This window comes from Talpa europaea, assembly GCF_964194135.1.
Source record: "Talpa europaea genome assembly, chromosome: 9".
NCBI lineage: Eukaryota > Metazoa > Chordata > Mammalia > Eulipotyphla > Talpidae > Talpa > Talpa europaea.
In genome coordinates this window covers 41,750,435-41,764,517 of record NC_140076.1, presented here as the reverse complement: position 1 = coordinate 41,764,517, position 14,083 = coordinate 41,750,435, and the positions used below count along the sequence as shown (strand labels likewise).

Sequence of the window (14,083 nt, the reverse complement as noted above, 5' to 3'; positions counted from 1 at the left end):
CACAAACTGCGGCAGAAGGGCCTGGGCCACTGTACCAATCCTCTAAAAGGCACGGTGGTTCAGCTGCAGAAGAGCAGTTCCCGTAAAGCACAAAAACCTTGAGGGCCTAATAACTTACTGAACCTTAGAAGTGCATTTAAAAATTTTCTCCACAGAATTGGCACAATTTATTAAAATATTCACAAGAAGTCCAAGTTATCTTTACCCCCAGAAAAATTTCCTTATGAAATAAGTAAAAATATTAGTGGCTAGTGTTTTAATTGAATCACATGAGCTTATTAGAAATTAGCTGAGTATTTCAATAGTAAAAAAACAAAAACACACTGTGAGAGGTATAAGAAAGTGAGGAAATAGATTTGAAATTTTAAGTCACTGTGAAAAAGCAAATAAAAATTGTTAATCTCAAACACTCATATTAAGCTTGTTTTTGTTGAGCTCACGTTCCAGATTTCCAATCAAAGTATCGATACTCTCTTGAAGATCTCTGAGATTAACTTTTCGATCCACTGTAGACTCAATTGTCTGCATTGTCAAATATGTCTGAAATGTGCACTCTTTAGACATGGGAATTGGCTGTTCAATCATTATATCTGGTCCATACATTTTGCTACAATTTTCTCTATCTTCTGAAGGGACATCATCATAATCCACATCATTTAAATTTTCCTTTGTAGTATTTAAAAAGTAGTTTTCTCCACAGCTGCTCCAGTCTCCAGCATAACGATTGCTCAGTGGACTGTCTAATCTGGTTTGCTTTGGTCTAAGAACACTTGATGAATCAGTACCACTCAAATTTAACAAGTAGGGTCGATCCTTCTTTTGTCTCAAATAATTTAGAGAAGACTTCTGTTCTGGGAATAAATTGTCTGTTGATTCTTTGATAGTAACACATTGCACTAAAAACAAACAACACACTTGGTTTAGTGACAGTAATACTGGCCTTAAAAAAATAGAGTTAAAGATAAGCTCTTTAATAATCAACTACAAACATGCATTAAAACAAAAACATGCACACTATCAAAAAGAGCATTCCATAATTATTTTTTCTATCACCAGATATAAATTTAAGATTAGGGACAGAAGCCAACATGTTCAGTGGTGCTAATTCATGCTATATCATAGCATCACCAAAAACAAGTCAATTTTGAACGTTGGTTAATTTTCTGTGCAAGTTAATTATTATCATCTAACTATAATTCAAACATTAGCTAAGCTGATAGCTTCTTCTAAATTAAAAGCTACAGCAAAAGCAGGCAAGGCATGTTGGTATAGAAACAAAGAAAGAAAAAAAAAAGACAAAGTTCCTTTGTCTGCAAACATCTAAAATGAGGTAAAGGCATCTCAAGTGACCACTCTAAAAGTTCTGACCTTGGTGGTTATTAGCAGCAGTGTCATAATTTACTAAGCAGCCCAAATTTCACTTTGATGAAATGCATTAATACTAGACTTGCCCACTTGTTACCTGAGTTTGATTATACAGCATTAGTTACTAATAGTCTTCATTTATTGCCTGAAAACAGTACAGATATTTTATTTTCCCATTCTGGTTAAGAATCTAACAGTTGCAAATTACATTCCTCATATTAAGTCTGCTTTCTTCTAAGAATTTATTGTAGTAGCACTACTGTTTACCATAAAGACATATTACTATGTAAGAAAATAAGGCTTTACTGCTTACTCTTTTGTATACACTGAACAAAACATTTGTCTAAGCAGCTTCCACATATAAAATAACTTAATTTAAATGTTGAGGTACAAGTATTAAAAACTTTTGATTTTGTACTTGTTATTCTCTGTGAATAAGTGCCTCTCTATACTTCCCTTCACTAGATTACAGGGAACCTTTAGTATACTAACTTTATACTTCAGTACACTAACTTTACAATGAATGCTTTTTTCCTTGTACAAAATAAGATAAATGAAAAATAATAAAAAATATTCATATGGTTCAGTTCTCCCACTTATAGTGATAACATTTTTCAGAGATCATGTAATATTTTTTTCACTTAGATCTTATTAAAATACTTGATAATTGTAAATAGGTAAATTTTCAGCATGTCTATTTATCTGCAATTCTGTGATGGCTATTATATATCATTAAGTATAGTTAAAAGCTCTTGATCTAAAATTTAGGAAAAGGCATGATATAAACTCCAGAATGATCTTTAATATCAGTATCAATATAGATTGTTCCAACTTATTTACTGATGTAATTGTAGAATGGATATCTGAATTTTTCCATTGTTTAATTATTCACATTCCTTTTCCTCCTTTAGCTGCTTATCTTCATTAAGTCTCCTTGTTTCCCTCCCTTCATTTTCTGTAATATTGCTGACCTTTGTGATAAAATGCCATGCCTATTGATTTCCCTATCACAGTACTCAATTAATCTTGAGGTCATCTGGTTTGTGAGCCAACCAAAGTCAAACATTTTTGAACTCAAAATTTTCTGACATTCACCTGCATTTTCTGACATTCATCAGCAAAATCCAGATTCAGTTTTACTGCCAGTTGTTTAAACTGTTGAACCATTACCCAACATTATTTTTGGATATTTTCTTTGAAAATATTTAAGAAACCAATTAAATACTTAAGAAACCAACTAAATTGATACCTTGTATCAATTTAGACTAAAAATTCAGTTTTTGCAAAATCAATTTCCTATTACATATGCAGAGAAAATGGCTAATTTTAATCCCAAAATTTCTGGGTTTCTCAACACTGTTGACGACCTATCTTCAACAGAATAAAATTAAAAATGCAGTCTATGAAGTTGCCAAAAAAAAATTTCCAAATGTAGTAAATATTAAGAACCTTAATTTTATCTTGTTTTTACCACATTACCCATCTTTTATCTATAATGTAACTATCATGCTTAACAGATGATATTGAATGTCTAATTGGCGTTCTGTTCTGCTGGGACCTGGGAATATAAAGGTGAGCAAAATATAGTCCCTGATATCATGCAGCTTAAACTTATGAGAAAAATAAAACAAAAAGGACTATGGAAAATCTTAGCATTTTCAAAAAAAAAAACCCAAAAACAAACCCTGCCCCAAATCCATCCACTTAGCATAGAAAATGTGATATAACAGGGCCTCCCTGGTGGCACAAGGGGTTAGGACGCAATCTATGAAGCTGTTGGCAGCCTCTGCAGCACAAGTTCAATCCCTGGCCAGGGAGCAACCCACATGGAGCTGCAGACCTCTCCTGTCTTGCCCGCTGCTCCCCTCAGCAGTGTATTTCAGTCTGCCTGCCTGTTCTGCTCCCCACTCTGTCTCTGGTGAATCCTCTCACCCCCTGCACTTCTGGCCTATACCCCAGCTCTTGTATGCATAAATAAATAAATCTTTAAAAAAAAAAGTGATACAATAAACAGCTGGTCTATGAGTTACACTCTCTATAAAACTATGTTCTTATCTGTAAAGTGAAAAGGTGTCTATCAGTAATTAGATCTTAAAAAAAAATACCTATTTTAAAAGCAGTAATTTTGTGAACCATACATTAAAAAAATGAAAACTGTTTTGGTTAAATGGAAGTGTGTTTGCATTTTGTTCTACTACCTGCTGCCAGTCTGGTCCTGAAACTCCTTTGAAAGAAATTTAGAGCTTGGGAGAAAACAATCAGGAAAAAAAAACAAAACTACTGGCAACAGTGCCAATATGTTAGGACTCTAACTAATTACTTGGAAGACAAACTACATTCTTGTCCCATATGAAAAAACAAAAAACACCACAAAACAACAGGTTAAGAAAGTAAAAAGAAAACAGGGCAGGAGGGGAGGGAAAACCAACTCTTTTTACTTCTAGAGTGGAAGAAAATCCAAGAAAAATAGGTAAGATATGCACAGCAAGTAAAGCCAGAATCTTCCCCTAAATGCCCATAAATATTTTATGGCACATTCACTATGTCACCTTCAAAGTTCTCAGTCAGTAACTACACTCCATCTACCTGATTTCTGCCTTCTCTTGAATCCAAAAGTAAGTGACTTAGAATACAAAACTATAATTTTTCTGTTCTGTCCTTTGTCTGAAAAACTATAACTGAAAAAAATCATAAGATATAGAAAAAGGGACTGTTATTTTAAAATCCAACAACACAAATTTTTGATAGTTGTTTAGTTGTTACTGAAGGAAAAAGCATATGAAATTTGAGTCTACTTTTTCTATAACAGAGTATGTAAAGCAAGTTTTTTATTCTAAACTTAAAATGACAATGTGATATTTTAGGCAGGCGTTAACTAATATAGAATTAATGATGAAGAACTCGGGTACTAATAGTAAACTTAATGCACCTCCAGGCAAGCAAGTTTCTACTTGTGAGTAGAATAAGAGGGCTCTTCTTCCAATTCCTACTGCTTAAAATTAAAGCCATTCTAGAAAAAGCTAGGAAACATTCAAAATTTTAACCTGTAAGAGAGATTCCTTATGGTGGGCACAAAGTAGAAATCATACTACTTCTCCAAAGATTCAGGATTTTAAAGTAACTAATGATACATAGTTAATTCAGTTAAAATATAAATCAGAAATTATTTTAAGCCTGTATGTAAAAGATGAGAAACAACAAGTGTTGGTGAAAATGTAGGGGAAAAGGAACTCTTATGTACCATTGGTGGGAATGTAAAAGAAAAATTTGAAATTTATAAATTTGAAAGTTGAAAGCTTTAAGAATAACAATGAACACTTACTGGGGGCTAATGTTATGCTAAACACTGTTTATTGCCTTAGATGCTTTATCTCATTCTTCATAACAACCCTGAACAAGTAGATACACTTTAAAGAAAAGCAAATACAGGCCTAAAGAAGTTTGAGTATTTGCCTGAGCCTACACTACTGGCAAGTACCATAGTCCAGATTTGAAACCAAGCCTGACAACAAGGCCCAGTACTTTTACCACTGTGTAGCACACTAAGCATCTCAGCACCTTCCCATCTGGTACTTAGGAGGGGGAGGGGCATAGGACTTGCTACAGCCCAACAAAATTTTGGAACTTAAATACAGGGTCTTCATACGAGACCTAAGTAAGTACATACTTCTTTTAGTTCTGAAACTATATGATAGGTAATGTTAGGAAGATAACTGAATATAATCATGAATAAGAAAGATAAAAGACAATTGCCAATTCAACTCTATATAATTTTAAGAATGACTATGATAGAGCAAAGATGACAGGAAGAACTATTTAAGGAAAAAATGACTTCTGTCAACCATTTGAACTAAAAATGAGAAGAGAAATTAATCTGTCCTATGTATCTACTTTGTGCCAAAAAACTTTGCTCAGCACTTGAATATATATTTTTATTTAATCCTCCTAAAAACTATATAAATATATTATTAAATCCAACTGACAAGACAATGAGGCCCAAACTGCTAATAAATGACAAAACAAGTCCTTACATTCAGATCTGACTAAATCCAAAATGTATACATAGATCTATGTCTAAGATATTATTAACAACAGAAATTTAAATGGAGAAATATAAAGGGTAAATATCAACATAGCTATTTGAAAAAGCAAAATCTTAAAAGGATTTTCTTCAATTACATATGGGCATATTTAATGATTAACTAACTCAAATACACTATCACAGAAAGAAAACAGTATTTCCGTAGAATCATTTACCTGGCCAGAGTTGAAGTAAGTAATGAAGAACTTCAATGTGTTTTTTAAAATCCAAAGCAGTTGCAAGTTCTTCTGAATCAGTAAAGACTCTGTTGTTGTGGGTGGAAGTCTCTTGCCTCTGACTTAATAATACTGGTCCAAAGCACACGGCCAAATTCTGGCAGGTCATCTTATTCACTTCATGATAAGAAGCCACCAATTTCAAATGATTCAATAACATCTTTAGGGTTGCCTAAATTAAATTAAATTAAATTTCACTTAACAGTCATTCAGGGGTGAATTCAAGGACATAATTTATAGTAAAAAATATAGATAGGCATCTGTCAATTTTTGAAAGGCTGTTTCAAGGATTTGCTTGTAATTTGGATGTTTAGAACTTAAAACGTATTTTCTTATAGGAACATTACATAGACACCTTAAGTTTTAACATCAAAATTTGATTTATTAAATGGTTAAAATACAGCAGTTCCCCCTTATTCTCAGTTTTGATTTCCATGATTTCAGTTCATTGCAGTCTGAAAAAATTAGGCACAATAAGATATTATTCTTATAATTGTTCTATTTTATTATTAGTGACTGTTGTTAATCTCTTACTGTGCCTAATTTATATATGTACAGGAAAATAACATAGCATATTGTACTATGGTTTCAGACATCCACTGGGAATACTGGATATACTCTTTATAAAATATTCTCTTAAGTGTATTCCAAATTTCAGCTGGAGTCCCTAGGAAAATGTATCATCAGTATTTTCCTCTCCACTAAAATGACAGCAAAGGCTTAATGGAAAGGGCAAAGGGTAAGTGTGTTCATTTTTAAATACAGTTAAATCAACAGTAAAAAAAGTAGGGGACTACCATATTTAAATCTAGGGAGCTAACAATTGCAGAGCATGGCCAGCTCCTATCATGATCCAGACTAGAAAAAATGGTCAGAGACCTCCCCGGTGGCACAGGGGTTAAAGACACAGCACTGTCAAGCTACCATCAGCCACTGCAGCGTGAGTTCAATTCTGGCTGGCCAGGGAGCCACCCCCATGGGCGACCTCTCCTGTCTCGCCTACTGCTCCCCTCAGCAGTGTACTTCATTAGATCTGCGTGTTCTGCTCCCCACTCACTCTGGTGAATCCTCTCACCCCCTGTACCTCTGGCTTACACCCCAGTTCTTGTATGCATAAATATACAAATCTTTAAAAATATAAAGAAAAAATAAAAGAAAATTACATATAAAAAAAGAAAAAAGGTCAATGAGCTTCTTAACTCATAAATATTATAAGTAGACAAACTGGAAACAAGGAAAAAAGTATAGCTGGAAATGAAAGAAAATTTATTTCAAAAATATTTTTAATTCATGAAAAGGAGCTTGCTTTAAGAAGTAGAATGATTATTTAGGTTTTAGTAATTTTGAAAAAGAATAGTATTTGAAGCAATAACCTATAATTGGTCATTAGCAAATAAAATGAATATATCTTCATAATTGAAGAAATGATTGTTGATTAAAAACTAACTTAAAAAATTATTCAAAAAGAAAAAAATCAAAGTGATATATTATTTCTGAAGCTAAAAGTGAAACCTGGATTTGGTGATTATAAGGTGATTAGTAGCTTTAGCAAGAACAAGTCCAGAGAGCAGGGTAAGAAGCCAGATTACAATGTGTTGAGTAGTAAATGAGTCATGAAGAAGTGATGAAAGTCGGAAAAAACATTCTTTCAGTGTTTGGCTGTGAGGAAGGAATGAAGAAAGAAGGAAAGTTAGGGATTATAACTGATATTTCAAAATCAAAATCAGTTAAACATGTGAATCATAAAACAATGTAAATAATAAATATGTATTCCTCTTTTCCATTCACTAAACATTTCACATATACACACATTGACCTCATAAAGTTATCATCAGCATGTATACTGTGAACAACTGACACCCACACACGCGCACACACAAACTGGTTAAATGCATTAGATTCAGTCTCAACAGCAAATCAAAAATGCAGCTTAACATAAAAAGAAGTCTTTTTGTCTACTAAATAAGAAGAGCCAAAAATTGTAATTTTATGTCCCTTCTGGAAAGTAGTAAGAAAACATGTATTAAGAACTTCATAATGTTCATATCATTTAAGTCAGTCTTTCCACTATGAGATTCTATACTAAATAATTCTAACTAAAATTAAATTTCTGTGTACAAATATATACAAATAAGTTCAAAATCTAAATATTATACAAAAAAGAATAGTGTTTGTGTCAAATTCGCTCATGGAATATTATGTAGCCTTTTTAGAAATGAAGTTACTGGAGAGTTTTAAGACCAGAAACCCTAAATTCATATCACAGACCACAATGATCACACAAATTATACAACCTTGGGCATGAGATTAAATTCCCTGATAACCATTTCTTCACTTGTAAGTAAAATGACACATAAATTTACCTTGCATTGAAGAAGGAATGTTTTTATCTCTTTACTCCACCTTTTTACTTCTTCCTATCTCTTTATAGCTGTTCCCCTGCCCCCACCCAAAAGTGTAATTTCTAATCTAATTGTACAGAGCAGAGGATATTCAGAGGAGCACAGTAAACTAGTGAATAAAATCATTGGGCTTAACACCCCTCTTGCATTTTTTACCCCACTGATGAGGAATATAGTTAAGTGAGCAGCATCTGGATAAGCCCAGTCACATCTCTTTCCCTTTTGTCCTAGAAACAACTAACCTTGGGCTAAGACTGATTCTGCAGTCATCCTTACATCTCTTCTACAGGACACCTGAAGATACTGGTTCAGGGAAGGGGGCAAGTGGGAAGAAGGAGAAGATAGGGATGGTATTGGTTGGTTTTAAGTCTTAAAGCTAAGCCATGTACCCCAAAATAGTTGCCCTATTTTTAAAATACTAAAAGGAAACAAATCAAATGTTAACCACATTTGCCTTTGGGAATATTGATAACTTATTTTCCATTTTTCTTTTCTAAATCTTCCCAATTTTTCTAAAATAAACATTTACTATTTTATGTAATAACAATTTTAGGGCCTCCCTGGTGGCACAAAGGGTTAAGCACCACACTATGAAGCAATCCGAAGCCTCTGCAGCACAATCCCCAGCAGGCCAGGGAGAAACCCACATGGCAAGGCAGACCTCTCCTGTCTCGCCCGCTGCTCCCCTTGGCAGTGTATTTCGGTCAATCTGCCTGTTCTGTTCCCCCACTCTGTCTCTGATGGATCCTCTCGCCACCCCCACATCTCTGGCCTGTACCCCAGCTCTTGTATGCATAAATACATAAATCTTAAAAAAAAAATTAAAAAAAAGAAATTAGGAAAAAAAATAACAATTTCAAAACTTAGAGGGAGCATTCATGCCTAGACTAAAAAATAAATTTTTTTTCTAGACTTATGCACTATTAAGAAGCATTTTCTAGATTATTCTGTCTAAGGAGATTTTAGTAAAGGCAGAGCTTAAACTTGTAAGGGCCACAAATGACAAATGCCTGAAAATTACTTGTAACCCTAGAGCTAAGTATATAAATCATTAGCTGAACTTCCAAGAAAAACATATTACAATTACATTTACCTTCTCAATATCAGGCAGACAATCCAGCAGGTCAACTGTGTACTTAGAGTCACTGGGGTCATTCTCACATCCATTTGATGACATTTTCAAAGGACTTTTTGCCATTGCATCTAATACAGCCTCATAAAGTTGCTTTGTTATCAGAGGAGAAGGAAGTTCTCTTAAATAATCCTTAAGAACACCTTCAGAAAACAAACCAGAGAGAGTTGGCAATTGGTGTGGTGAATTTTTCATTAAGTATTATTTTCATTAAATATTCTGAAAACACTAACACTAACACACAGAACATTAAATATTCTGAAAACACTATGTAAAAAGAAAGCATAACACTAGAATTTTGTTTTCTTAAAATTTTTGTGGTAATTGGCCTTTTTTTATCCAAGCAATTTGAGAATACAAACATATTTCCAATAATCATACTTTATATTAGATTTGTTACTCAGAAGTAAGCAATTGTTGATACATATACTCTATGAAGTCTGCTCTCCTATGAAAAACTCTAAGGTGAGAAATTGCACTTGAAACCTACAATGTTTTAAACTAATGTTAACTCAATTTAAAAAAAAAAAAACTCTCCTAAGTGTGATCCTGACTGAATCACAGGTTTACAACATTGGTTGTAAACCAATGTTACCTCACTTTAAAAATAAATAAACAGGGCCTCCCCAGTGGCGCAGCAGTTGAGCACTGTGCTGCGAAGCTGCCAGCAGCCTGTGCAAGGCTGGTTCGATCTCCGGCCATCAGCAAGGGTCCCACATGGAGCGTAGACCTCTCTTGCCATGCCCGCTACTCCCTTCAGCAGTGTGTTTCCTCAGTCTGCCTGTTCTGCTCTCCACTCTGGCTCTGGTGAATTCTGTCACCCTCTTGTGCTTCTGACTGTACCCAGTGCTTGTATAAATAAATAAATATCTTTTTTTAAATAAATAAATAGATAAATAAATAAAAATAAAACAACAGTTAAGAAGGCAGGGCACACTAATATTAATTGTAAATTTTTCCTACTATGTATTACATTTCTAGACTTTTAATTGATAATGAAAGAATATCAATAATCTAAAACCCTTGCAAACAAATGAATTGTAGAAATATATTTCCTCCTTAATAGAGATGTGCCTTAAACATATATATACCGGATTGTTGGAAAAATCTCTAATGCTACATTATGGAAGAATAAAACAATTCCTAAAACCAAAGGTAAGAACAGAAAACATGTATAGTAGGTATGAGGACGTTAATTCCAAACACAACACAGTGGTTATTAACTGAGATATTACTATGGCAGAGGAAAAAGAAAAGAATAATTAATGATTGTTACATATAAGAAAGTTAGGTAAGACAGTAGAGGCAGAATGGGATGTGATCATAAAGAAATACTGAAGTGAGAGGGGGGCGGAGCAACATGGCGGCGAGGAGAAGCTGCGAGTAAGATCTCCCATTAAAAAAAGTTAATAGGGAGGAAAAGCGGCAGGTCCCAGTGAGAACTGGGACACGGAAGATAAACGGGTGACTCCAGCAAACTACCCGAAGAAGAAAGTGGCCATAAAAGAGGACTAGAAGGGAGGGAAGCGCAGAACCCTGCTCCCCTCCCCCGCCCACAGAGGCGGCACTCTCCGACCAGCAGAGAGGAGGGAAACAACAAACCAAAACGGCCAACAAGAAAAACAGACGCAGCAAGCGGGACTGTGAGTGGAAAGGAACTATTGCAGCCACCACACCCCATGAACGGGAGCTGAGGCGAACCCTGCAGGATTCGCCTCGGCGGTGAGCGAACGGCTCCGGGCGCCATTAGAGAAGAACAAAGACCCCGGGAGACGCGCACACAGCCCGGGCTGCCGGTAAGCTTGCGCGGAAAGTGGCGCGCTCGGCGCGCTTGAAAAGCAAGTGCAGACCAGGATTGTGGCTGCCCAAGTCCCCGCGCCTGCGACCTAGGCTTGGGAGACGACCTAGGTTTGCGGGGAGACCCGCGGAGGTCCTCACTGAGGTGAAGGTCCCTCCCTGAGTAAGCAGGAACCAGGCGCCCAGGCACGGGAGCGGTGCAAAAGGCGCCATTCCCGCGCCACTGATCTGGGCTACAGCCCGCGTCCTGGAACTGAGGGCTTTGGAACTGAGACCCGGGGCACGAAATTAGGGGCGTGGGGGTGGGGCACAAGGCAGACACAGCACCCCAAAGACGTTGAGGTGTACCCTACCATCCCCGCTCTGCTCCCTGTCCCACGGGGTGGAAAATCAGCTCCCCAAGGGCTCTAGGAGAGATCTCTGGCGCCACCTAGCGACTTGAAGCCAGCAGAGGCTCCTGAAGGAGCTAGAGGCCAGCTGGGGAGTTAGCCCACACCCGGCCCCTTCCGAACAAGTAGTCTGAGCCCACAGGGAGAGCGAGCACCCACAGCCAGGGCAGACCAGGCAAGCAGAAGAGTGTGCCTGACACCGGACGCGCAGGGAGTGTGTCCCACATCACCATCTTGGAACAGGGACATTTCTTCAGTAAAGACTACCTACAGAAGGCTTCCTCAGGAGCCAGAGGTGAGCGGGGGAAGTTCGCCCACACCAGACCCCCTCTGGCCTGCAGTCCAAGCCCAGAGGGGGAGCAGGAACCCACCGCCGGGGCAGACCAGGCGCACAGGGGAGTGTGTCCCCACATCGACATTTTAGGACAGGGACCTTTCTCCAATAAAGACTGCTTGAAACTGACAGATGACTCCTGGAGGAACCAGAGGGGAGCAGAGAAGCTCACCCAAGATGCCGGCCAGTCCCAACTACACAGTGTCCCAACGCATACGGCAAATTAGAAAACAGACAGTAGGGAGGAGAAGAACCACACGCAACCTAGCAACTCTCCAGAGAAAAAGCACACCACAAAAAGAAAACCAGCCCCCAGATTGCAACGACAGTAACTTGGAAGAACTTCTGAGCCTTCCAGAAAGAGAATTTAAAATTGCCGTGATTAAAAAACTGACAGAAGTCATAAAGGAAAACAATGATAAGGGAAAAATAATCAACGATCAGAAGAATGAAATTGAGTCCCTAAAGAGGGAAGTAAAAGAAATGCAGGAGATCAAAGAATTAGTGGAAGAACTAAAGAATTCTGGGAAAAGCAATGAAAGCAGAATTGATGAAATGGAAGAACGAATAAGTGCTCTTGAAGACACAGAAATAAAAAGAACCAAAACAGAAAAGGAAAGAGAAGTACGAAGGAAAAAGAATGAAGAAAGACTTCGGGAACTATCTGACTCCATGAGGAAAGGAAATATAAGAGTTATAGGAATACCAGAAGGAGAGGAGAGAGAAGTAGGAACAGAGAAAATATTCAAAGAGATAATTGAAGAGAACTTCCCAAATGTGAAGAAGGAGCTGAAAATTGATATACAAGAAGCAAGAAGAACACCAAACTTCCACGACGAAAGAAAAAATACAGCAAGACACATAATAGTAAAGCTCCCAAGAATCCAGGACAAGGAAAAAGTAATGAAGCTGGCAAGAGGGAAGAAACAGATAACATTCAAAGGAAAGCCAATCAGGCTGACATCAGACTTCTCCGAAGAAACACTACGGGCAAGGAGAGAGTGGAGGGACATAGTCAACAGACTCCAAGAAAACAGATGCCAACCAAGAATACTCTATCCCCCAAAGCTCTCCTTCCTCTTTGAAGAAAGAATATGGACCTTCCCAGACAAACAGAAACTACGGAATTTCATTGCAACTAAACCCCCACTCCAAAAAATACTACAAGGAGTCCTAAAGCCAGAACCTCAGAGGGACGAATAACAATGAAAGAAGGCCAAAAAAAAAATTTATTTATTAAAAGAATAAATAAATAAAATCAAAGGAAAGACAAACTCAATGGCAAATACAGATGTTAACATATCAATATTAACTCTAAATGTAAATGGACTAAACTCTTCAATAAAAAGACACAGAGTTGCAGCCTGGATTAAGAAACAAAACCCAACCTTTTGCTGTCTCCAGGAAACACATTTAGCTACAAAAGATAAAAATAGGCTCAAAGTTAAAGGATGGAAAACAATCCTACAAGCAAATGGACCAAAAAAGAAAGCAGGAACAGCTATACTTATATCAGATAAAACAGATTTCAAACTCAAAAAGATAAAAAGAGACCCCAATGGTCACTACATTATGATCAAGGGGACAATACTTCAAGAAGAAATAACACTCATTAACATATACTCACCAAACGAAGGAGCACCAAAATATATCAGACAACTATTGTCCTCTCTGAAAACAGACATCAGAGAAAACACGTACGTAGTGGGAGACTTCAACACACCACTATCAACAATGGATAGATCAACAAGACAAAAAATAAGTAAAGAAACCAAAGCTCTAAATAAGGACCTAGAGCAATTGGGCTTAACAGACATCTATAGAACACTAAACCCCAAAAAATCGGAGTACACATTTTTCTCAAGTGCACACGGATCATTCTCCAGGATCGATCACATACTGGGGCACAAGACAAACATCAACAGATACACCAAGATTGAAATCATATCAACCATCTTTTCTGACCATGAAGGCATCAAACTAGAAATAAACCATAAAAAGAAGGCAAGGAACTTTCCTACCTCATGGAGATTAAAAACCACACTACTGGAAGACCACTGGACTAATGAGGAGATCAAAGAAGAAATTAAAAAATTTTTTGAACTGAACGACAAGGAGGACACCAATATCCTAAATGTATGGGATGCAGCAAAAGCAGTAATAAGAGGAAAATATATAGCAATAGAAGCTCACATCAAGAAACAAGAAAGAACTCAAAGAAACAACCTAATCTCGAAGCTCAAAGATCTAGAAAAAGAACAACAAAAAAACCCCAAAACCAGTAGAAGAAAAGAAATAATAAAAACCAAAGCAGAAATAAATGAAATTGAAACTAAAAAAACAATCC

General features: G+C 36.7%; 1 protein-coding gene across 1 annotated transcript in view; it reads right to left on the bottom strand.

Annotated features, from left to right (window-relative positions):
- Positions 1–402: 402 nt before the first annotated feature.
- The window catches only part of SYDE2 (synapse defective Rho GTPase homolog 2), a gene marked incomplete at its 3' end in the record, with an annotated part of 40,325 nt that continues 26,644 nt past the window's right edge, over positions 403–14,083 (bottom strand). The window contains exons 5-7 of the mRNA XM_084243053.1: positions 9,178–9,359; positions 5,623–5,854; positions 403–896 (exon numbers count right to left, since the gene is read on the bottom strand). Coding sequence (XP_084099179.1) covers positions 403–896; positions 5,623–5,854; positions 9,178–9,359 — 908 coding nt within the window. The remainder of the gene's footprint in view (positions 897–5,622; positions 5,855–9,177; positions 9,360–14,083) is intronic.